At 27.1% G+C, this 27,969-nt stretch overlaps 2 protein-coding genes across 3 annotated transcripts in view; both read right to left on the bottom strand.

Annotated features, from left to right (window-relative positions):
• Window positions 1-27,969, bottom strand: part of LOC112679383 (GTP-binding protein Rhes-like) — a 99,592-nt gene that overhangs the window by 55,869 nt on the left and 15,754 nt on the right. Inside the window, exon 2 of one of the 2 annotated variants that reach the window (XM_025549170.1) lies at window positions 6,167-6,263. The exons of the other annotated variant lie outside the window; for it this stretch is intronic. Within the exon in view, the coding sequence (XP_025404955.1) occupies window positions 6,167-6,231 (65 nt within the window). The 5' untranslated portion in view covers window positions 6,232-6,263. The remainder of the gene's footprint in view (window positions 1-6,166; window positions 6,264-27,969) is intronic. 2 annotated transcript variants of the gene reach the window in all.
• Window positions 20,974-22,725, bottom strand: LOC112679405 (tigger transposable element-derived protein 4-like). Its single transcript, XM_025549194.1, has 2 exons — window positions 22,317-22,725; window positions 20,974-21,095 (listed from the first exon to the last, which is right to left on the bottom strand). Exons 1-2 carry the CDS (start codon window positions 22,723-22,725, stop codon window positions 21,046-21,048), a joined length of 459 nt encoding a protein of 152 aa, XP_025404979.1. The 3' UTR covers window positions 20,974-21,045.

Genomic DNA, 27,969 nt, shown 5'->3' with positions numbered 1-27,969 from the left:
TTTCGCCAGAGTGGGGGTACCATTGATGTATTTGATGAACCATCCGTCTTCGCCTAATTTACGCTTTTCCTCTAATTGGTGTTTGATATCGTTGAAATGTGTGCGTTGTAGTGTCGTTAAATCAGTACCGATAAATATATGTTTAAGTGAATCAATTGAACGTAATTTCCTCTTCGCTTTTAGAACAGACATAACTTCCGATGTACTTTTTAATTTAACCATTAAAGGACGTGGTTTCGAAGACATTTTTCCTAATCGAGCTGTATGTACAATTGATATATTTAAATCAAGTTCCTTAAGAATAGTATCAGCACGATTAACAGGATTGGTCTCACTATTAGTAAGCTCTTCTTCAACATTGAAAATAATAATATTATTCGACTTTTCCGTACGTTCATGTACTTCTAGGAGTATGGTTTGTAGATCTAGATCTTTACCATTTCTATTATTTGTAGATGTATCCAAAACGTTAACACGTGTACGCAAGGTGTCGATTTGTGTTTTAAGTTCCTCGTTTTCTTTTCTTAATTTAGCGATATCTGAAGTAAGTTCCTCTAGTTTGATCATGATAACATCAGTTTTATTTTCATTAATAATTAATTTAGAAGATATTGTGCTCAGTTTATTATCCTGAGATTTTAATATTTTCATAATATCAGTTAATGTGGGTTCATTTTTGCTAGGCAAATTAGGAATAGGAGATTTATTAACTTTAGACATAATGATAAAATTCACGAATTAGATCAAAATTGAAATAAATAAACCGAAGATATTAAGTAGGTATAAAATAAGTTTTTTACTAGTCACTTGTATTTAAATAAAAATAAGCAACGCCGTAACATGTTCACTGTTCAACTGTCAGCTGATAACTGTTTAGGTGATTATTATTGTCCCAGGTCGGATGATGGCCGTTAACATCACCACCTAGAATGGAGTTAGTGCCCAAAAGCTGAAAGATGCTATTGAGTAAAGCCGTAGAAGGGTTGGAAGAAGGAGGAATATATAGGGACCATAAAAACAGGGAGTTATTGGAATTAATGAATGCCTCAATACCAACTAAATAACTAAATAACTCGATATTACGATAATGAGGTAAATTAACAATATCCAGATAAGCGAGCGAACTAATAACGTACGTCTGTGTGTGTCGGTTAAATAATCGCAACTGAAAAAAAAAATACAGTTATTAATTATTATTATATATACATATTTTTTTTTTGGCATGTGTCCAATTTCGTTAAATTATATTTTTTTAGTTTAAAAAGCGTACGAACATTGTGATAATCAGAGTCAGTAAAATACTTGTATTTCAGAGGATGCCTGCTATTCTTCTGGGCCCTATCTCAACAAAACGTGTAACATAATTTCAATTTTTTATTTAATATTTAACATTTATTTTTTACCAAATATTTTTGAATAAATTATATTTGGTTTGAACAAGATCAGTTAAAATACAAGCCCCTTACTTAAATTAAAGACTTAAATTATAAGGCCTATTTACAATATTTCAGGGGTTGCCCAAGCATACCCGACATCTCCCGTGCGCACGCCTATGATTAATACTATGTGCATTTTTCTGCAACAAATTATAGAATTCATAAATTTATAATGTTACAGAGGTAAATGTATATACACGGGTAGGACAACAATATATAATGATATGCAGCAATAGCAAAGTATTTCCGATTCAGCTAGTATGTACATAAAATAATTTTCTTTTTATTAAATTGTGTTTCTATTCAACTGAATCGAAAAGGTCAAATATTGCTACCTACCAATAATATTAACTGTTTAGATTTGTTGTGTTAAATAGTAAAAAATCAAATATATCATAACAGTTTAGAATCTTCTAAATTATAATTAAAAATAATAAAGTATATAATGCTATAAATTAAACAAGATTAATAAATTCTTATTTTACACGTCGTATTACATTATTACTACCTATCATCATTATTTGTATCAAAAAATATCTGTTGATGATCATTTTGTCATCAATATTGTTATACCTAAATATCTTCATTACTTTCAAACAAATTTTCGTCTAACATTAGTCGAAATAATTCTTTCATTTTCTGATTTACTAAACTGGCATTTGTTGATAACATCTTTATTTCATTTTCAGACATTTTGAATTTTGAATTTAATGCTAAATATTCTACAGACAATGATTTTAAATATTTTTTAATTTTCTTTCAATATTACTTGATCAGTTCCTCCTATTCATTTTCGAACTTTAATTTCGTCATTCTTTGTTCTTGTTCCAGTGACCTAAATTTTTGATTGGGTATTTTCCATTTTACATTTTGTATTACTTTTTTATATAACTCAAATGTCTTTTTATACGGTATGCATTTTTTGTCCACTTTTAAATATATTTAAACACATTTATTTGATCTTTTTGCATTTTTTTTTAAATCTGCTTTACACTCTTTACAGTCTGAAAATGTTAATATATATAAATTGTAATCACTGACACATATTTTGTTATTTTTGTCAGACAGCCATAGATGACAAATTACTTTTTACTTAGCTTTAAATTTATTTCTATAACATAGATGATATTGATCTCTCAAATCCTTGGAAGTACACATTCATTTTTTAGAAAAACTTTGAATCATATTTTCAGTTGTATTTTTAAACATAAACTCAATTATTACGTATATCTCAGCGAATATAAAAAGTCAAAACATTCGTAAATACAGGCAGTTATGGTAAATATAAATTATATAAATAATATAAAATACATATATAATAACGTGATACGCCATGAAAAATAAATAATTTTATATATAAGTATTTTAGTTTGTTTGTTTATTTGTTTACTTTTTGAGTGCGCAGTTATAATTATTGAGATCAACCATATAATTTAATCAGATATTTAATGAATATTAATTATAGAAATAATTATTAAAAGTACACATTTTACTCTGAAAATAAAAATAAAAGTTCTGAGGGATAGAAAATAAAATTACAAGTAATACGGTTCAAAAAAATCACAGGGCATATTTCCCACTTAAAAAATAATTTTAAATGATTTTTCTATTAGAATTAAGAACATAGATTTACATCAATTTACTTAACTCATTTAGTGTTCGTTTATTAAATGTGTTATAATAATATAGTGTTCAATTTACAGAACACACCAGGTGAAAATTAAACTCCAGGAAATGCATAAACAGTAACATAACCTTTTTTTTTTTTTTTACTCATAGTAGCAACCTTAACATTACTATAGAATTTGTAGCATGGGATTCTACTTTGACCGTAGTGCGTCGACAGAAACGAATTGACATTGTAAAATGTAGCATACACTTAATGCGGTTTTCGGAAAGGGAGATCAACGATAGAGCAGCTGTCAGTAATTGGCCAAATAATAGAGAAAAAGTACGAATACAGGCAAAACATTTGGCAGTTATTTATCGACTTCAAGTAAGCCTATGACAGTATACATCGGGAAAGTCTGTACAATATAATGGATGAAGTTGGAATCCCAAAGAAGTTAATAGGTTTAACTAAAATGTGTATGGAGAATACACAATATCAAATAAGAATAGATAATACATTGTCGGAAGCATTTGAGGTAAATACTGGTCTAAAACAGGGAGATGCACTATCTCCAATGTTATTTAATTTGGCATTGGAGAAAACAATTAGAGAAATTCAGAAAGATCCAACAGGTATAACAATAGGGGAGCGAAAAATGTAGGTACTTGGGTTTGCGGACGATTTAAAAAATTTGGGAAGCTCGTTAAACGACACCAAAAAAGCAGCCCAAGTCTTGGAACAAGCAACCGGTGAAGTAGGATTAAAAATCAATAGGGAAAAAACGAAGATAATGAAACTATTAGAGAATGAAGAGAATACGGACGATGATGATAGAGCAGTAGTTTTTGAAAAAGTTAACATTATTTAGGAGCTATGTTGAGTATCAAAAATGATTGATCAAGAAAGATCGGAATAAGAATGACAAAGGCTGAAAGGGCAGCACTAAGTAAGTTCTTGAAATCAAAATTATTTTCAAAGAAAACAAAGACATGGTTGTACACGTCTATAATAAGGCCCACGTTAACCTATGGATGCGAAACCTGAACAACCACTAGTAATACAGAAAGGAAACTAAGGATGTTTGAAAATAAAATATGGAGAATAATTTGTGGTCCTGTCTATGATAATAGAACAGATGCGTGGAGAAGAAAATTTAATTGAGAATTACAGGATGAGTTGGAACTGATACCAGTCATTAGCTTCATAAGTGGACAACGAATACAATGGCTTGGTCACGTAATGCGCAGAAATGAGGAAGAGACGGTTAGAATGGTGCTGAAATGGAGACCTACGGGAAAGAGGCCTCGCGGACGGCCTAGAAAAAGATGGTTGGATACAGTGTTTTCCACTGTATCCAACCATCTTTTTCTAACAAGATAGACCTCAAAAAAAAATAGGAGTACGAGAGTGGAAGACAATAGTTCATAACAAAGAAGAATGGAGACAAATGGAGACAAGAGTAATAAATGCCAGCAGCAGAAGAAAAAGAATAAGAAGAAGAAGAAGCATAAACTTTATTATTATTTTTTTTTTATCGACAAATTACAAGAACTTATGTATGATATGATATGAGGTTAACGATAATAATAAGGTGACAAGATCCGTTAACATAATTTACAGCAAAATATATTGTCCACTCGAAATTAAAGTTTTGCAGAAATCAATCATATTGCGTATGGTTTATCTAATGCTATACAGTTATTGATTTTTTATTCAAACTGTGAAATTTTTTTTAAAAAAAAAATTAATTACACTAAGTTTTTAACGTTATATTATGTATAAACTTAATGAAAATGCAAGATGAAATATGTTGGATAATTATAAAAACTCATTATTGAGTTGAATTTGTTTTCATTAACGGGCATCTAAAAACGTAAAGCAAACATAATTTACAATCATAGAAATGATGATATTGTATAAGTATTTTAAACATCAAATCTTATTAAATATTGTAAAAATTTAACAAATTTCTTAAGTGTTGTACGTTTTTATATGCATCTTCGGAGTTTTTAGAATTCTCTTATTAACTGTGATTATAGCATTGATTCAAAAATTATGCTTACGATCGCAACAAATCTCTATAAAAGATGTATATTTTATTGTTGGAAAACTTTTACTTTATAATTGCACGGTGAATGTGCTCAGCTCTCATAATATTATTATAATGTATTAACTTTTATAGAAATACAACGTCGACGACGGTTCAACTCGAATAGGTTAGTTGATTTACTAGCCGTACATGTAATTAAATTCTTTATGACAATAATTGAATAAAATTATCTATTTACTTTGTTCGATTATCTAGTTATCGTTAGACTGACTATTTAAGAATAATTTAATTATTTGAAAATGCATTTTATTATATGACAAAAAACAGTATACATTTCTACAGACACCTTGTTCGTTATGGTGTCGCATGAGTACGAATTTTGTATGTAATTTGTGCTCTTTTATTAGACAAATCAAAATATAGACCGAATTAGAACCAGGACTGTATTTAGCGATTTTATACCCGGATAAAGAAATGAAAATATACCCAATTTTCGATAGGTAACATAATTTTTCTTATTATATTAAGGAAAATAGACAATAGTTCGTTTTTACTAATATTGATTTAGTACATTATTTATTATATTAATAGTATTTATTTATTTTCATATATAAACTATTTAATCATATACTGAAAAAGTATTATTATTATTATTATTTATATATTTTTCCAAACCGTTGCTTTACATCGTTCTCCATTCAGTATCTATTCAATTTAAAGTGACAAAGTACACACACGTATCTCCTCACAGACAGCAAGATAAATTACAAATGTATCTCCTAATAAGTAATAATAATTATTGACAATGACCTTAGGGTTGAAAAAATGATATATTCGAAATAAACAATACTTTTTTGCCATTGATAAAAATTATTTGTATATTTGATTTATAAGATTTTATTATGAATAATTGAATTGTAATATGCTTATAAATTTACCTAAAATAGTATCTATTTATCAACTGATCTTATATTGGAAGATTAGTTCTACATGAGAGTATGGTGAACATTATTTTCCAATTCACTATTATAGAATAAATTCTATACTGATACGTATTTCGTAAATTACCTTATAGCCAATAAAATAGACTGGTCATCGGATTGTAGCTGATCGGTCCATTGTGTGACTGACATATTTGATATTATTTACTCGATTCGATTGATGGCTGTTAATAATAAAAAAAAAAAAAAGTAATGCAATTTTAAACAATTACGAAAAATCAATTGAGTATAATATGTCACATGATATTTATACCCCCTAAACATATATTTTCAAATGTTTTTCGTACGTTATTTGGATTAAAATGTTAAAAATTATTGAATATTTAAATGTTTATCAAGCTTACATGAAAATTTTATAATATTTTAGGTTATGTCTTAGCTAATTATGTTTATTCGTACAAATCAAATATATTATTTAATATTCGTTTTCATCCTATATATTGATAATGCTGAATTAAATGTTTTCTATATGGTCTAACTTACTGCGGACCTTTCGAAGATCGAGACTAACAATTTCTTACAATTTGTTAAAGCATATTATTTATACAGTACTTATCGTCCACAGTAGCAATGAATTGATATCAAAACCAGGGTTTTATATAAATTTAAGTGTTATTAGTCAAAAGAAGAAAGTTTTTGATGTTTTAGTGGTTATAACCATAATAGGATAAATATTAATTTATAGAAACAAAAAGTGGATGTCTTATTTGAAGTCAGCTAATATTTGTTTAAACACAAAATGTATTGTTTATCTAAATAAAATTTGGATTTTTATTCGGATATGGAAGAAAATGTTAGTTACATTCAATGGAAACACAAAAAAAAAAAAATTAAATTACTTTATGCATCAGAAGATTTCCGACTCAACAAATTAAACTATTGATTGCAATTCATAAATGATAATTTGTTGGTAGAACAATTTAATTTGAATGAATTAAATTCGTTTTTGTGTTTGAATTCACATTTAAATCTTTAAAATTTTGACTGATCTTAATCATGTTTTCAAATTAAGTTATTGTAATGTAATCATATAATTTTGGGTTCACCACTTTTTTTTTCTTAAAAGAATAATACCGATGTTTTCATTAAATATTCAACTTAAATAATATAAATATTTAAGTATTATCCGAAATAAACGAATTTATTTGGTTGTGAATAATGAACATAAAAATAAATTTTTTTATGTATTACATCCATATTAAAATAATATTATAATAATAAACTAAATATTAATTAACCCTGTAAAGCAGGTATTTTTGATTTTACTTTGTATACTTACAATAAGTATCATACAATTTTGGATCATTTACTGCTTATTATTATTTAATTATACGGCAGACATGGTTTTTATACACTAAAAACAAATAATATTATTTCTGGGATTTAAGACATAACCATAACGCTAGGATTATTATTATTTCGAAAACGATTCAATCGTTATTTATTTTCTGTTAAAACTGTTTTTGTGAGGGGTATTTTTAATTTGGAAAATATTTAAGATAACTTAGGTAAAGAAAAAACTTAAAAAAACATTAAAAATAAAATCATTAAATATAAATATTTACTGTATGTGTTAAACAAAAGCATAATAAATGAATCAAATGAAAAAATAATAAAATTACATACATTATTATTTATTATTTATTAGTTTTCAACTTAGAACATAATTTAACAATCACATTTTTGATAATTCTGATATTTCTCTTTGGAGTACCGTGGATGATTAATATTTCATAAAACACCTCTAGCTGTAGTAAAATTATCTTTCCTCGTTTAATCGAGTGTATATTTAAACACTTTAATTCCATTAATTAATTACAAAACCTTTGCTTCAAGTTTCGTAAATTACCTTGTGAAATAATAATAATACCATATGTTTAATATGTTGACACGTACCGTACGTAGTATGTGTTATTTTTGTCCATCACACCGTATAGTTCGCATAATAACTACATCAGAGTGAATTAATTTTTATCCAGGATAGAAGACGAGGGAGTAATTTCATATAAAATAGCAAAATAGCGATAATCAAACAAAATATGTAAATAATAAAGTCTGGATTCATTATTAAAATTATTTTTTATTGTAATACAATACACTGATATTCAGTTGACAACTGCTTGAAAAGTCGAAAAGTTTTATGTGTCCTGGGCCCAATAAATTAATGATAAAACACTATTAGTCATATATCATGTGGATGCTGTGGTTAGTTTAAATTCCCACACGAGAAATTTTTTTTTATACCTAAACTTTTTTTCGTGATAACATGTACAAATATTTGTTCATAACGAAAAGTCAATATTTATAAGTCGTTCTTACAGAAATTCTATTAAATATATGAAAAAAAGTACTATCACAACCAAACACGTGTGCCATCGTAGTACTCTATGCATTCTAAGTAAACTATGTGAAGTTATTGTTTTACGTATACGTTTCTAATATTTGTTATCGTCATCGCTATATATATGTACTCGTATCAGCTTTGATCAATAGGAAATGTTTTTTGTAACGCTTTAAACCATTTTTCTACGTTTCCGTTCACAGACGCTAAGTGTTGATTTAAACATTATAAGCCATTTTGTAAATATGTATGTATGTATGTATTTTAGACGAACCGTGACGATATAGGAGATGGCCCGCTAAGTGCTAAATGGTATAAAATTGTAAATGGTCTTAGGCTTATTGCACACCAAACTCCAAAAGTAACAAGAATTCTTTAAGTTTTATAAAAAAGGAGTATATTAAAATGTATAATACATTATCATTCGAGTTAAACATATTACCGCATCGCAAATACAATACACAAAAACTCTGAGATTCGCGAACACGTGAAAAAAATATGAGATTCGAAATGTGATTAAACTTTTTAAATTATAATTCTATGGATAAAAAATTTTAAAACGCCAATATTTTTATCTTATTTCGTGAAAATAAATTGGAAGAAACTAAGTGTGTATACAAATCACTTGCTAAACGGGCGGTTTATTTTTATCAGGAACGGTTTTCATAAATATTCATGACAGTTTTTGTTTCTTAGAATATTTTCAATCAGTAGTTTTCGTGCAAAAATTAAAACAGTTGAAAATGTTTATAAACCTGGTAAATGTGTTTATTTTTAGTTTATATTGATAGATTTACTGTTATTATTATTGACGTTAAATGGTGTGTTAAATAAAAATAAAATACTGATAAAAAGTAATAATTTCCATAATTTTTCGTTTTTTAAATTTATTTAGGCTATAAAATACGAGAAATTTGAACAACTAATTATATTACAGTGTAGTTATTGTTGTACATGTATTAGATACTAAGACGAAACGTCATAATTTATGACTCATCAACTTCTGTTATTTATATCTTAAGATAAAATCAATATTATGCGTTTTCGTTGTTCAATCCTAAGACTCTTATGATTTCATCTCAAGTACGGATATAAATTATCATTTTAACTGTGTTCTAAAAAATAGGTAAGTACAATTCAATATTTTTTAATGTATTAATTTTCTCAAAATAAAAATATATTGGAAACAGACAACTATATATATAATGATCACTAATTACCACGGAAATTTATTTCATTAAATTATATTGCATATCATATACATTATGGATAATGTTTTTAAATAGAATAATGAATACAGGTAAAATTAATTGTTATCAAATAATATTCGAAGTTTATAGTGTTACGCAATTTAGTGGTTCGAACAATAATATTTGTTATGCTCAAAACAATTAGATTATATTTAAAATATTTATAAACATACTAGACAATAGAAACTAATAGCTTGAATTTTAAATTTTAATGAAAAAAAAAAAAAGTGTCTGAATATTATATTTGATCATTAGTTAAATTTGAATTATGTATTTGTACTCGTTCATACTAAATAAATAAATCGAAATAAGATAATATTTATGCTAGTCATAGCACATAATAATAAGAGGAACTTACAGCTTTGAGAAAAATATGCATATTATAGTTACGTTTGATTTTATATTTAAATTTATAGAAATTTACTGGTTAGCTTTTATAAATTATTTTTGTAAATGGTTGTTATTAGCTGAAACTTAAAAAATTTTTAAAGTAAATGTGAGTCAATCATTGTTAATCAACACTCAAAGTAAGTGTAAAAAAAAATAAAAACTGGAATGGCCAACGCTTCAACAGTTTTCTTTAAATATGAAAGCAATAGTTCATCAATAGGTAAAAAATATAAATCAATTTACTGAAATAAGTATATGTAAGGCACTGATATTATTTTAAACATAATAACTACAACAAAACAGAATTAAATATTATTCAATAAAATAAATAAAAATATAACACTTTCAACAAATTCAATGTACGAGTGATTATTTAGAAGTATTTCCTGTTTCTTTTTAATTATAGACAATCGAAAAAATTGAAAATTTCTTAAAATGTACGTGCAGCATTATTTCTCAATGCAAAGAGTTACTAAATAATGAATATTTTGTATTTTATGTAAAAATGTCCATAAAAAGCAATATTGAATTTTTTTCTTAACTTTTAGTTTAAGCCTATTACAGCTTGACATTTAATTAAAATATACAATCAGACGAATAATATTAATAATATTACATTATAACTTATTATGAGATTAAATTGTTTGTATAGTAACAAAATACATAATTATAATATGATGAACAATTGTTGAATAATGTTCGAAACAATATTATCTATGAAAATACACTTTTGTGTAGAACCACGATTAATATTGAAACATTATTGTACAACCAATCATAAATTATTTTTACTTACTTATTATGAAATGTTTTCATTGAAATTCTTTTGCATCATATTTTTAAAATATGCCATAAATGACTGTTGTTATGTGTTTAAATTATCATATAATACGCTAGATAGGCTTTAAAAGTATCACAAGAATAATTATTCGAAACGAGTATTTATAGTACCATCGTTAACAATTACTATTAAAGTTTTAATTTTCACAATTAAATGTTCTACTGGGATACTCATACTTATATTACCGTAACGAATAATAAAATATAGCTACTGTACGAAAACTGTAATATTTTCATATTACAGTTGTACAACTTTTTGTCTAGTTATACATATCAGTATCCTTTATCCGATCTATTATTATACTATATATCTGCTATCACGAGAACAATAATAGTAGTATATAAAATAATGTAATTAGTAAAGGTTTTTTTTTTTTTAACAAAACGGATCGGTTTGTTGTTCCCATGTACAGTTGTAAGTTGGGCAAATTTTTAGTGCTCGGGTAACGCACGGGTGTATAACATGTCACATGATGTCATGTTCGACTTATGTCTACGGATGTATACGAAACGTATCATTGCAATCACCGAATAATGTGTCAGAAATCGTTTTACGAGAATGTCAAAGATCCACCGTTGATTTAATTTCTATTCCTTGAATGGTATTTATTCGTTCAACATTCAATATATACGAGATTGATGCAGTCCTTTTGTGTAGAACTGGAACAAATGTTATAAGAACGACTGCTAATTGTAATCGGAAATTTTTTTATTCGAAAATACTTATTATAAAATACTCTAATTAAATGCTTCGTATCGTAGACGTTTTAGTCACACACGAAATAAATATATTACAATCCGAATAGATATATGTAATCCAACGGGGTACGTTTGTACTACTATTTTAAATGATCAACGATATCAGTTGTCAGAGGATACGTTTTATATTCGTCTCGTCGTTTTATTCAGACATACTCATATAATTTACACTCGGTATAAAATATTAAATTTATTTCGTCTTCAAGATTAAATGAAATGTGTTGTTTACTAATCACAATGTATCATATAATAATATCTAATATACTTAGATATAAAAGTATTTACTATATTATGTTTGGATTGATTTAATAATATTATAAATGTTTTCAAACGATATTAAATTTAACAATTCACTGCAGTTTTGGTTGAAAAAATAGTTGACAACATATTATTAATGAATGTATTCTAACAGTCTGTAAATATGATACGTTTTCATTTGTATTTATATTTGGACCTACTTACTTATATGATCATACCACATTTAATATTATTATTTTCGACAAAAAAAATATTTTTAGACAGAAATTAAACGGAAATGTAAATTAGGCATGAGAAATGAAAAATGTAAAACTTTGTGTCCCTACCAATTTGATTGTTCACATATATTTATCAATAACTGTAAAGTTTAATGAGTTAACTGTAAATATGTCAACACGTTTATACAGGTTACTATAGTATATACATGCTATAGTATATACATGTACTTATGCACATTCTATAGATTTATTTATATCAGGCTAAATATTATTATACTTGCCAATCGAAAAAAATGAGTCGTTTTTTAATCAGTTAATATTTCAAAACCATATAAAACTTAAGCTAAGGGAAACCGTGACAATCCTTAATTTCAGGCAACAGAAAACATCAAGAAATTTCTTTGAATTTATCTTTTTTTACTTACTCGATTTTCGTTTTATTTAAACTATGTTATTTATTCGTACGTTATATGTATCTTTGAATATTTAAAGTAATATTCAACTATATCAACCGTATTAAATACAATTTAATGATGTAACCAGCTTTAAATAATAATAAAAATAATTCATGGTAATACTAATAACGCCGTGAGTATCTGGATGTTTCTGGCTACTTACTTCCACTTAATGGAAAACATTATTTTACCGTTAAAGAAACTCGTACACGAAATGTCTGGTATAATAATATTGAATTTTAAAATGACCATCTTTAATGATTTTCCGTTTAAATGTTCATTTAACTTTTGTGATAATAACATCTTAATGCTTATAAAATTAAGTCGAGTTTAGAATTCAACTGTAATGCGATATCAACAGAAGTTTTGTTTCATATTTTCTATTTCTATGGTGAAGTGCAAACTTTTTTTACAACGATTATACGTAGTGCATAACAACATTTTCAGTTCAAAATTTAAATGTGCATAGTGATAGTAATAATAAATGTTAAAATCAGAAGATTATTCTAGATACAAACTATTTTCAATTCCAGACAAGTGCTAAATGTTATTAATTGGGAGTTAAGAATACAGCGGAAAAACAATAAGATTTGTATACAGAGTTCCGTATATTGAACGCAAACAGTCACGTGTCAGAATACCGCAAGAATAACAACTGGTGACCGTTTAAAATATGAGTTTATGTATAAAAATTATTCATTTCTGCAATTACAGATTATTGCATAGAACTTATATTGTATGCAATCCATATTATGATGGAAGAATAATGTTATAAATACAATTATTTTTATCATAATTAACTTATATAATTATTTAATTATGTAGAAATTATCGAAATAAGTAAATACATACGATATACTGAAGGTGGATAGTAATTGCACGATGCAGGCTGTATCGTAAACTCACTGTTATTTAATTATTTAAGGATTATAACAAATACTGTTCTCCCAGGTAGTTATTATTTAAAACGCCTACACACCTAACTCAATCTAAATATTGTAAATTTTTAATATTCTTATTACAGAAATAGAATTAAAAATATATATATTTTTAAATAACTGCTGGGAAACCTATGGAGTTTAAATTTAAGCAAAGTCAGTTTTCTATGCATCTTATTTATTATACTTTATTTAATTTAAGCCTATTTAGCCAAGAACTTATAAAATTTGTTTTTAAAAAATTTTTACAGTAATAATTATAATTCATAAAACAATGACACGCAACATGAAATTGATAAGTGTTTAACCCAAATATTATTGGTTAGAATATCCATAAACGTAAGTACAAAAAAGTAAAAAAAACAGCGAATTATTATTATTTATTAGTACATTTAGTTTTAGTTATGCAATAGCAGAATGATCATCACTAAGGACCTTTTATATTCCTTTATTAGTAAGTACTTTTATATAATATCAACTGACTTATGATCTTACCCCCATGTTTTCTTTATAGATGCAACTAGGGGGGAATTACTTAGAGGAGCTTAACTATGGAAAAACTACGGAAAAAGAGGCTACGAACCATTATAATTTTTTCATATTGTGCGATAGTGACCGAGAGAAAACAAAATATTGTCTCGCAACAAACTCTGAGGGTACAACGACTGTCACATGGTTTCATTAAATGACAAACAACTGCTTGTACCTGCCGGTGTACGCCAACCCGGTGATAAGTTACAAACCGAACTACTGTTATGATATGATGTCACATCACCATGATATTCGAAAAAAAAATGTGAGGTTTTTCGAGCTTGCTTTTATATTTTGATAAAATCAGCAATTTCCGTGTTTTAAGACTTGACACTATTTTTTACCCGTCCCAATATTGGAACATACAAGTATACTGTTTACTCTATAATAAATTATGTCAAATTCCATACCATCTAGTATCCTGATGTCATATTTCTGACCAGTAGTGTGTTTACATTTAAAGAAATAAGAACTAAAAATACTAATATTTTGATAAGTTCAAATACGTAATTGTTAAAAAGTGTTTTAATTGATCATTTATTAAGTATCTACTAGAATATTATTAAAATTAAAATGTTGTAACATAATCAACAAATTGTTGTTATGAAAATTTGAATAGTTTTTAAACGTTAAAAATAATAATACTGACAATATTATATTCTTGATAACGATTAAAATACAATACAAATACTTTACGAATCAAGATCTTGGAAATTATATTAAATCATATCCAAATGTACAATAATTATTTTGATGCATATTAGTAAAAGGATTTCGGCGGAAACTCGCAACTTGTTATTATAATATTAAGTGATCGTATTGTATATATATTATTGTCACATTAGTTTTTTAATTTTTAATTTTGTTTCATCAAGTACGTTGTAATTTCGACAATTTGACAGTATAATGTGCTTAATGTGGATAGATGGCAATTGAAATATTCTAAATATACAATAATTATACCAATGTTTATCTCACACATTACATACTAGTATCGAGGGATAAGTCTAAGTATGTTACGAGGTATAATAAATGATATAAAAAATGTTTTATGGTAGTCGCCAATTGTGAAATAACTATGTATGTAAAACGTTGAAACATACTGAGCTATACAAATGGATTTTGACTCAGTTTGAGGTAGTATAGAATACATACATTTACACATTTAATTTAATTTCAAGTAATAGTTTTCCGTGAATATTTTGTTTTCTATTTCTTTAGAAAATAATTTTTTATTAAACTTAATTCGCCTTTGATTTCGGCAAAAACCGAGTACCATTGGACTTTCATGTATTGTAACAGTTCTTCGTTAATGGAACGTCACCAATTATCCTTAAAAATTAGACAAAGATTTTATATTAAAACAGATGTATCGCTAATTTTTCACGTTCTTTATTAGCAGTCTTTTAAAAACAAAATCTATAAACCCTTTTGATTTTGTCATTTGAGCTGAATTTCAATATTAAATTAGATACTCAATACGGTATATCCGACAATCAACAGCTATTCTTGGCTTTAAAGTGTTTCGATTTGCAATAGAACTTTGCAGTTTCCCACCAGGGGATCACTATTGAATTTCTGGTTTATTAGTTTCAACAGAAGTTAATTAGAACCTAAATTAACATCCAAAATACGAATAACTTCGACAAATTGTGGAATTTTCGTTCTGGTTTTATCTATATTACAATCATTTTATTATCAAATAAAGTAAAGTATAAATGTCACAGTTAATAGTTGATATTAATGTATGTATTTTGAAATTATATTATAATACAACAGCTAAGATGAAAAATTAAATTTTTATTTTAACATGCAGATACAAAAAAAAAAAAAAATTGTAGTTCTTGCAATAGAGTATCACAATGCCGTTCCAATAGCAGAAAACCATTGTTAGAACTCATAAGCTTGTATAAATTATTTTAATTGCGTTAAAAATATATTATATTATTACTACAAATATTATTACATATATTTCAAACGCATTGTTTCATAACATTTTTAAATATTTCAAATGCTGCACAATGGGATATAATGATATTTAGTTCACTAAAAATAGTAAAAATGATATTAATAAATTCTCTGAGTAAGTATACAATTATATATTAGATGTTTTTATGATGGTTAATTAACTAAGAATATAGATTTTACAATACTTATCAGTAAACGTTACGATTTATCAACTGCATGAGACTTTACCTGTACAGTACACGCTGACATTTCGTTGTCGATATTATTTTTTAAAAAAAATCAACATTTGAATATTCTTGTAATGTTATAATTGTTTGTACAAATTTGGAGTTTGAAGGTAAGTCTTGCAAATTATTGTAGTTTATTTTTAGAACCAATATATATATATATATATTATATATTAGTGAAACAAATAATTTTCCATCATTTATTTAAGTTTAAGACTGTCTAAATAGAAAAGTATAAAAAGTAACTAATATTTAAAAAAAACAATTTAAGGTAAAAATTCAAGTGTTTTTTACAATAACTAGTTATTTTGCCTTTACCTGCCAAGGAATTAATTACAATTTATAATTGGTACATCCAATTCTAAAAAATAAAACAAAACATTTCACATATCACGATTTTTTGAATTTTTTTGTGAGATAATGATAATTTAATGTCTTTAACGGTTCAACTGAAGAATTTATTGTACGATATTTTAACTAAAAATAATATAAATGGACATTTGGATTTAAGTTAAAAAGAACTGATTCAGAATAATTTAAAAAAAATGGAAAGAAAGCAAATGAAAATCAAAGGCATTTCTTAACTTAAATGAATCTTGGTTTCGAACTAAATTTGAATTACCAACATATTTATTCAAAAGTAACGTCTAAGTCAAAGATCATGGTTGTTCATCCAAAAAAAACATTTATAGAGTATTCTAATTCATCAAAAATGAAAAAAAACCAAAATTACATTCACTTCACCTGAAATTAAATATGCCACCAAAAGAAAATAGAATATATAATTCACGTAAAAGAATTTCAGGAAAACTCATACAAGAGATGTCCTTGACTCCCCCCAAAAAAAAAAAAAAAAATAAATATGAAAATCTTATTTCGATTCGTTGAAAACTATAAAACCTATACCTTATAGTCCAGAAGAAGCTTTTATAATTGACAATAACATAAAAAACTCAATATATTAATATTCGAATAGGAGTGAAAAGAAAAACATAATCATTTTCATTAAAAAATTTTATTCATGAAAAATGTTGAAAATAAAAGGATATCAAACTTTAATGAAGATGTTAAATCACTACTTATTTTTAAAACAAATATGAGTGAAGAAAACAGTGATTGTCCAAGTGATTTAGTAACCCAATCAGAAATATATGAAAAATAAATGATTATTGTGATAAACAAAATTTTTTTAATAATATTAATTATATATTAAGTAAACAAGTTCAAATAATCTAAAATTTATATTTAATATGCAAACATTTTTGGCGATCTAATTATCATTTTATCTTACTGTGCGTCGGTGAGTGAGTAAATGAAGGCCGTGTTCATGAAAGAATATTGGTCACATAAATATTTTTGGTTAAGTAGAAACAAAAATACTTTCAAGTTTACCATAGGTACACTACTCTTTTATAAAATGTAAATAGCTTCAACAAATTTAAACATCCAAAGTTTTTCTGTTCATATTTAGTTATAAAATAAGAATACTTTTTTTATACTCATTAAATTAGTAATAATATTTTATGTATAAAAAATATACATTTGTACATCTAAAATGAATGAGTAATAATTACGAATATCTAATATAGTACACACACAACATATTGTTTCACCTATTGAATATTATAACTTTAGATTTGGCAATATTTTCCATGCCCTCCGATATATTATTTTCGATTTTTTTTATTTTTTATTTTTTTTTCGAAGTCAGTGGAAAACTTATAAAAATATTGAAACGTAAAATTGATATACTTTTTTTTTATCATAATTGGCTTTTTAGCTGATGGAAAACTGAAATGGCGCCTAAACCAAACATGAGAGCATAATTTACATTTCACAGTAGGTAGCTAATTAGATAATTTTAAAAATAATTTAGTTACTATTCACTAATTGGTAATGATTTTTTCTAAAAATTCTAATATACTGCTGAAAAAGTTATGTACCTAGCTTATTAGGTAGTTTACTAGGCTCATGTACATTTTACTTGCTATATCGGTGTTAATAATAACATGATAATACATTATGATTTGAAAATATAATTTTAAACTAATAATGCATAATAATAAACTACATGGAATATTTTAAAAATCTTGAAGACGGACACAAAAAAAAAATAAAAAATTCATGGTTAGACCAATATATTTTCCGCTTCACTTAGTATCTAAAGGTATAGAATAATATTACAATCTAATGGTATAAAATAATACGGACTTTGAGGGTTTTAAATGGTAAAAACAACTAAAATTAAAATTAAAATACTGTTTGAAGTAAATCATTGAACAAAAATAGTTTCTATTGAACTAAAAACTGTTCAACGTTATGAAATTACTCTAAAATAGTCTAGTAAAATTATGGATTTTTTTTTTTATTCTTAACTTTGTAAAATAAAATTATTTACTAAATTTGTAATAATTCGAGTTCTAGAGTACACTATACATTATAGTTACAAGATTATAAAATAATGAAATTATAAAATCTTTCTGGTTGCGATAAAGAAAATAACGATTGGATTTAAAGATGAATATTTTTATTATTTAAATAGAGAATTTTGATGATAAAAGGAAGGAAAAGCAGAACGATGTTTACAAGACTAGGTTTTATGTAGAGTGCACGGAGAATAACTGTTTAATTGTTTTACAATAGTCTTATATTAGTTAAATTGTTATTTATCAGTGTATACCTATTGCATTTTAAGAAAATGTACGTACAATATAATATACCTCGCATTATATTTAATTTTTATCATTAACATTACCAAGAGAAAAACAACACAAATTAGTTATAATTCATCGAAACTAAATTAAATAAAAACCTTAAACATCTTCACTTAGTTGCAATATGGCAGCACCATATAAAAAAAAAAAAAATGCAAATAAAACACTGCCCTCGAAATTTATTTCTTTGTTGAATTATTCGTATTTATCTTAAAATAATGATAAATCAGTGTGATCAGAAAACTAATTCAAAGTAAATTCGATGAAATAATTTTAAATTGAATAATTAATCAATCTTACACGGTTTTAGGCCAATATAGCTCAAATATACTCGTATCACGCAATACAAATATTATTTATACTTATACTTACATAAGAAATTTGATTACTATTGCAACAGCAAAACAAAAATTTAATAAGTGTTCCAACTTATACACATCAAAAATGTCAGCTTTGTAAAAAAATCCTTATCTGTTAATAAGTACAATATGGTATATATTAAAATCATACGAATTTATAAATTAAATTCCACCAATACAAATAATTCAACTTTTTAACACCAAAATAATTTAATTTTAGTGGAGACTGTGTGTAATGTTTTTTTCATGATATATTTTTTTAACTTTGTTAAAATAGATATGAAGATAGAATATATTTTAATGTTATAATTGTGAGAATCAGTATTTATAGTTTTGGAATTCAAATAGATTTTATACTAAAATGTATCAAAAAACCTGAATTTTAAAACGGGCATACGTGTGTACAAGTTTGGGCTCATATTTTAATTTAAAACTCTTCGGATTCTAAAATCAATTTTCGATTCTGAACCGAGCAAAGAAAGTATTGATTTTAATGATATGTGAAAACCTTATTTTTGAATTGTTTTATATCAAAAAAATTATGTGATATTCATTTAAATGAATCGGACACTGCAAGGCGATTTTTATTTACTTTTTGTACGAGGATATATTTAAATTATTTCAGCTCATTTTTTTTTTTTTTATGAATATTGAGCATAGAAAATCTTATAAAAACAAAATAAATCCTATATTTTTTAAAATTTCTAGTGTTCATTAAGATAGGGTCTTAATTTAATAAATAAGCTCACTATTTTCATAAATTATAATTGTATTAAGGATTTTTTTTATTTATACCTTCCAGTATAAATTATGATAGTTTAACAATAATTATATATAATGAATAAGATAATAATACAATTCGTGTTATATATTAAGTATATATACTAAATATATATATATTAAGTAATTAATATTACTAGATATATTAAGTAATAACTAGTTAAGGTCATAAAAACCAAATATTACGAGTATATTATAATGCTATGGTAGTAATTAAAACTCGATTTTAATAAATAATAATGAATATTATATAGTTATTTATAAGTATAATATAAATAGATAAGATAATATTGAAAAAAGAAAACAATTTTAGTTAGTATTTTTGACGAAAAGTGCATTTAGAACAGGAGTGTAATTAGTGGACTTATTGAGGCATTCGGATTAGAGATAAATGAAAAAATGAAAAAATACCGGATTATACCGTAGATTATAGTGATTGTATATATTGCGGATAATACATAAAATTGTGTACGTTTTGCAATTGACTTGAAATTCAATTAATCGCAAACAAATAATTTTGAATTATCATTATCCAGCCGAAAATTTATCAAAGATTTTTTCCTCGATGATGCGCAACATGTGTATATATGTTTGTGTTTAAATTAAATTTCTTTCTGGGAGCTTACATCCAAAAAAAAAAAAAAAAAAAAACAAAAACATTCACATTTTCTGCGCAAAAAAATATTAAAACTACGTACGAAATTGTTGTTCCCGGGTTAATGCTGACGGATGAGACAGAAAATAATAAAATAAATATAATAACCTAGAAATGAAAATTCTGTACGATATTATTAATATTGTTTTATTACAAATATAACAATGAGCATTGAGAAGAGGAAAAAAAACAGCCGATGGCAATCATGGAACGAATGGTAGCGTAATTCTGTTCGAGTTGATCTTGTAGAAACTTCGCACGGACTATTGCTTGTGTTGTGCCCGGTTACATGTATGACGCAATACGGCTGAAACTAAAAAAAAATCCTCTCACTGCTCGTCCCTTTACTGTTGACCACCGACCGAAACCTTGACAACACACCAATAGCGATGATTTTAAATTCCTGTTTCTTATCCCCGATGGCAATACAAAAAAAAAAAAACTATTATTGTGTTTAGCGTTGAAGCAAAACGTTTATTTGGATTTTATGATCATGACGGTCGGTGTTTTGTTACGGGGTGCGTACTGCATTTACTACGTGAACAGTTTACGCCGTCGAGAAAATATCGAACTACGAACTAAAAATCTCTACCGCATATGTATCCATGTTTAATTCATCGCACTCGCATAATATTTTGCATTACAGCAATGCAACGCGGATGGCGAGGCGAGACGGGAGAATTTTTTTTTAATAAGGGTAATGTAGTAAATATCATATTCGGGTTATCCGTTGTCGTAAGTGTGTGGACGAGTAATAAATATAAATGTGACTAATCGGTATTCTTTGACGATAGCGAATATCCACCGATTGAGTTATTTAGTGAAATCCCTAGATATAGCTTGCTAGACAATTTCTGCACTAGATACTCTTAAGTTCCCTGATTAATATTTATAGTCCTTTTGCGGGAATCCGAGGAATTGTCAATCTCGTAAAATGTATAAATATAAATTAAGTGACATAATGATATATATTATATATGAATACATATACTATATTATATATTATATTATACTTTATATTATTCTATATACATAACTATATTTTATATATAAAATATAGTGATCAAATGTATACACCTGATTATTGGTCAATGATCGTCCGAATGACAGGCGGAGATAACACAAACAAACTTACTTGATCCTAAGTTACTTATGCTAAGATGGTAATGCGTAAACTATTGTTCTACGTGTCAAGATTTTCCTTTGACGTTATGAGCTATATCTCCTCATATAATTATGTATTCGATATTCGAACCAATCTGGCTAAAAATGGAGAAAGAACAAAACGGAAAAACGGAAAAACTATGAACCGCTTGCAATAAGGAGCCGTAACAGTATGCATAGTTGTTCGTTATAGGGCGGATTATTATTGTGATAAAGAATTGTTAATATAACAATGATTCGATTTGTTAATAATCTACAATTTAAGTTTGTCAATTTTACTAGTAATATTTTTTCAGTGCTTTTAACAAACTCGGCAGTATGTTTGTTCGGTAATGTTCACAGTCAACTTCAGACACCGCAGAACTCTCACCTGATATGATTTTTTCTACGATTCCGTTCCTCGATTTAAAATTTTCCAGCCATCCCGAACTAGCTTGAAATGTGAGGCCTAAATTCTTTGCGAACTCTGCTGCTTTATCTTGAATTAACGGTCCTGAAATGGGTAAATTATAATCTCTTACTCGCTTTATCCATTCCGTCATACCATACTCAATTTCTGAAAAGCTTGATGCATTAAATCTTTTCCGGCGTGGTAAGCAGGGGACTTCTTCAACTGCTCTGAATATTTTGTCTTTATCCTTCAATATAGTTGATAAGGTACTTGCAGGAATACCGAATTCACTCGCAATATCTTTTTTGCGTTTCACTCCTTTTTTGGCTTCTTCAATAATTTTTATTTTGTCGCCGATAGTTAGAAACTTTAAACTGCGTTTTTCCATCTTGACTTGACAAAATAAACTGAACATTTGCTGTGTCAGCATTATATTAAATATCGACGTATACATTTGGTATTTCAATTGACGTATAATTTTACCAGTAATAAATACACTAATAAAGTAAATAAATGTAACTTATCGGAGATATAGACATTATATCGTATTATAAAGACATATTACATATATCGTTGAATCTATAACTGTACCTTTTAAGTAGGTAATGATAAGATTGATAATATTAATCGGCTTTCGATTACGATTATCGTTATTTATAATAATACATATATACATATGTACTTGGTTATTTGACCTTCGAGTTATCGAGGTATGTTCATCGTACGTGTTATATTTTATTATATAATTTCGAGTTATAAGCTAAAATTCAACTAAAAATTACTTCGACTTATCGAGAAATTCGAGTTAGCGAAATTCAAATCATAGAGAAAATTTATCACATATATCATATGTTGGAAGCCAGGGACCAAGGCATTCCTTTAAGATATCGAAAATTCGATTTGTAGAGGTTCGAGTTATCGAGGTTCCACTGTATATATATATATATATATATATATGTGTATGTGTGTGTGTGTGAGTGTTATGTATATGTATATAATTATATTTTAATAAAAATATTTCGCGACTCAATTTTGGGTCACGAACCGTAGGATGGGAAACGCTTGAGGAGTATTTTGTGGCAATATCAACTTTCGTTGGAAATAATATTTGGTTTACGCAAATAATTATGAAAAATGAGCGTATTAATTATTTTTGTAAAAAAATAAAAAAAAATTTCCTACTTAAAACAAAAGTTGATATTGTCACTGGATACTCACTCTAAAAAAATATATTATCTAAGAGGTACAAAAATTAAAGTATTGGAAAATAAAGTCTTTTAATGCATACACATTTTCTACAAATTCAAATTTAAAAAAAAAGAACGCATAATCTTATTTAAAAAAGAATCACTTTCATTAATATCACACCACACATTTTGCATACCTATATTTAATCCATGAAAAATGAATTTTATAATAATGAATTCGCGTAGTTCAATTTTTTTTTTCGAAATGTATTCGTGCAATTAAAAGTACAGTATCGTTTTTCGTTATCGTTCTATTACAATACGTAATAATCGTTTCCGCCAAGCAAGCATGTGTGTAATCGATATCATACGAGTTGTGTCTATTGCTGCTTAACGTTTCCCTTAAATCAATTTACAAGACGCAGGACCAGAATGCATCACTAAACGCGGCGAACGCGATTTTATGCTAATCGAAGTACGGCGGAGGCGGCAACTCCCTGGGTAATTAGCCGCCTACTGAAACAGACCGCGTGAAGTATAATTATCGTTTACGAATTACGACAATGATGTTTTGACGAGCAGTAGTCAGTAGTTGGTTGTAATTGAAACTTTAAAATGAAACTGCGGAACCCGATTTTAGCGGAACGGTATAATAACGGTTGTCCAAAAAGTTGCGGAAACTAAACAAATTGTTAACTCGCGGTGTCGTACGGACGTATTAAAAATCCTAGGTATAGTGATTATTTCACATATTTTCTACAAATAACTTAGTTGAGCACCGACAGAACTTTTATCGCATTACTTCGCTAAGTAATAACCGGATCAACTACTGCCTATTCAGCTATACGCACATTTTTGAATTCTAAAACGCTACGAGACTAATATAATTTATGTGTGAACACAAATATGTAGGAATAAATTATAATTCGTCAAAAGCAATAAATTTCCGCGTACCACGTTAATGCACTTAATGTAGGTGCTCCGTTTATTTAAACATATTTGTTCATTCATTTATTTTAGATTAATTAAATTGTTTCGTGTTGTATACCAATTTGATTCTGAGCCAGACGAATTTTAGATAAATTACAAATTTATTTACGAATTCATGCTACAGATATGTTATAGATTTATTATATTGCTTAGTATTGTATAGGATAACGTTTGATTCTCGGCGATGCATGATGGAGAGCTGTTGACTTTATGATCGCGTTTGTTTTCTTTTCATTTTTTCATGTTCTTCAGTTTTGACTTTTAGCAAACACCACCTTTTGGACAGTATATAAGACTCAAAAGGTTTTTTTTCCAAAAAGATTGGGAATTGAAACCGAGTTGTGTTTGAAAAAAAAAATCTCATATTCATGAATATTCATGGTCAAAATAAATCGAAAAACAACTAAAAAATAATGTATTTTAATGAAAAATTAAAAACAAAAAAAAAGGATGTTAAACTTGTCATTATGAGAATGGTGATGGTGAAAATTATTTCTAAAAATATTTATTCTAATACTGTAAATAATGTCGGTATGTGTTCGGTAGCACGATGCGAAATATTTTAATATGATCGATTAAAATCTGTGGATATTATGTAATAACAATTTGTTTGTTTATTATAACTATTTACATATTTCAATAACAAAATACCTACGTGAGTAATAATAACAAGATATTAATACTAACGAGTGCACATCAGATATTGATAAATTATTGTACACTGGTATTTGGACTCATGTGGTCGAACGGAACTTTGTAAAATTTATTCTTTGAAGTTTGAACTTATGAGTATCAATCATGATTCCGGTAATATTATATTATTCATAATATTTTTTTATCGCGTAGTTGCGCTTTAAAAGTTGTAACCGTAATTTGATGGAATACTAGGTTTTTCGAAAAATGCAAACATTTTTCTCATCGTGCAGTGCATTAAATATTCATCATATGATTAATTTGTACACATACCCGCGCAAATACACAGGTACGTAACCTACATATCGTTGGAGGGAAGGAATTTAACTAGGGTTATAGTTCTATAAACAGTAAAGCAAAAAAATCCAGACTATTTGGGATGAGGAGATTTAAACTCCTAAAACGACACCCTTAATGTGTCCCTGGAAAACATCAAATTATTGAATTATTTCTGTACACGATATTGATTTTTAAGAAATTAATGTACAGGTATTATACCTGTACAGTAGGGTTTCACAAAGACTATAGTAGCAGAGTACTGAGGCCAACTGAGTTTTTGTGAAATCGATTCGTTTTATTTAGTACAAACCGATTAGTATTATTATTCTGCGGTAGTGATAAATTTTCGTGTTTGAGAAACGGTAATGAGTTTAAAAAAAAAAAAATCGTTTTATAATGTTTCACAATAAACTTTACCCACGTAACAAGTTACGCGGAAAGAAAACCACAATCCCTTTGATACTTAGTCCAGCGAGAGAACATGCCGCGACACGACCAAAATTAGTTCATTCTTGCATATCCCCAACCCGCACTTAGCCATAGATTTCCCAATTGAAACCACTTCGTCAACGATAAACAATAATAATATACTATTGACACAATATAATAATTTCTGTGTGCACACTTGTATTCTATACGAATGGCAATAATCAATAGGTTGTTTACCGACCGTTATCGTATTATCGATCAGCTGTATTTTAAATGATCGGGTAACCAAGAGGGGTAAATGAGATCTCGATGATGGCTCGATCGTCATTTTACATGTGCAGAATCAGCATATTTTCTCGCTGGACAGACTGCACTATACTGTCTATATCGGAATTAGATTTTTATGTAGAAGTGTAAACATTAAAGAAAATGTTTTATGCACTTAGTAGTAAACATTATTCGCATATTGTAAACAAAAATAATTAAATAAAAAGTAATAATTTATTTTTTAAATCCCTACCATTGGAGTACGAGTATACATTTTAATTAAAACTTGTCATCAATTCAACTCGTAACAATGTTCAGTAGTTACTGAACTCGCATTGACAGACAAGTTTTTGTAACCCGGTCGTAAAATCGTATTCGGTTTTAGTGCAATTACGTGGTCCAGGTGTTGCACGACGCTTACTCGGCATTGGATGAGAGTGGTGAAAGATAGGTATATTAAACGACACTAGCGCGACGGTGAGATAATCATAATAATAAAAAAAAAAATTATTGGTATTTTGATAAACCACTAATGAAAAATAACGACAGCAGAGTAAAACACGTTTAACCATTGCAATCTCCGGAAATTCATATTTTTCAAATACAAATTTTGAACGTTAATTATCTACATTACAATAGTGTGTTATGCACTTCATTAGTACTTGTCAGTTGTATGGCAATTGGTTAATAAAAAATATTATATGATCAAACTAAGTACAGACGTCAACAACATGCATAAAAGTTGCTTTCGCCAAGCAATTGGAATTCGATGTAATAAATAGATTCATTATAGTTCACATTATTTATATTGATACTGCACGATAAATAGATATCCATGATGCCATATGTAAGAATAATATTATGGTCACCTTTATTTTTATTTTTGCTATTTTAAGTTTCCAAGATTCTTAGCTAACTACGAAGTAGTATTGGTTTTCTATTTCTATTATTTTATTTACTTATACTTTCCGGATGATTGTACAAATACGAATAGTGTCATATTTATAACATTTCATTAGATCAAAAATGAAACACAAATGGTAATCGATATAAGTATTCGAAATGTTTTTTTAATTGTAGTTTTTACCGTTAGTATTGGTTCCTTTATGCTTATTATATTTCAATTCTTATTTATAATTAAATTCGATAATAAACAAATAAACGGTACACGTATTAGCATATTGTTGAAAACCATATCAAGTTAAATAGTGAATTCACAACAATGTAAAAGTATCATGGTCGTGCGAAAAACCAAATAAAAAAACCTAACAGCTTTATTTAATCGATCTTATTGGAATAAATAATGACACGTGACAAATCACAATTTCAAAATCGAAATAGAAATTTAATCGTACCGTTTATAATAATTGAAGGCGTATAAGTATTTCATCAATCTGACTTTATTCAAAAATTTCCATCCACCTTCGGTCGTTCGCTTTATTCGATCAATAATTATTGTCATCGGGTCAATTATTATCAAGAGCTCGTTGTGGATCAACGAAGCAGATAAACGGAACACGTGCGAAAAAAAAAAAATAAGTCATTTTCATCTCGAAATACAATTATCGAGTTTGTCAGTAATGAACTCGAGGGATATGTTATTAAATTGGTAATTCTGCCACTGAATTTAATATTAGAGGTGTTCAATAGATCTGACGGAGACATGCCCATCATTGAGACTTCATATAGTCTCAACGCCCACTTGCCGTTTTCGTTAACTAAAACCTACACGTAATGACTTATTGCAGTCTAAAACTAAGATCTCACCCTTGATTGATGTCCAAGTG

Source organism: Sipha flava, unplaced genomic scaffold (assembly GCF_003268045.1).
Source record: "Sipha flava isolate LNK unplaced genomic scaffold, YSA_version1 134_pilon_pilon, whole genome shotgun sequence".
NCBI lineage: Eukaryota > Metazoa > Arthropoda > Insecta > Hemiptera > Aphididae > Sipha > Sipha flava.
The sequence above is the reverse complement of the archived record's forward strand: the minus strand, read 5'-3'. Positions and strand labels throughout refer to the sequence as shown.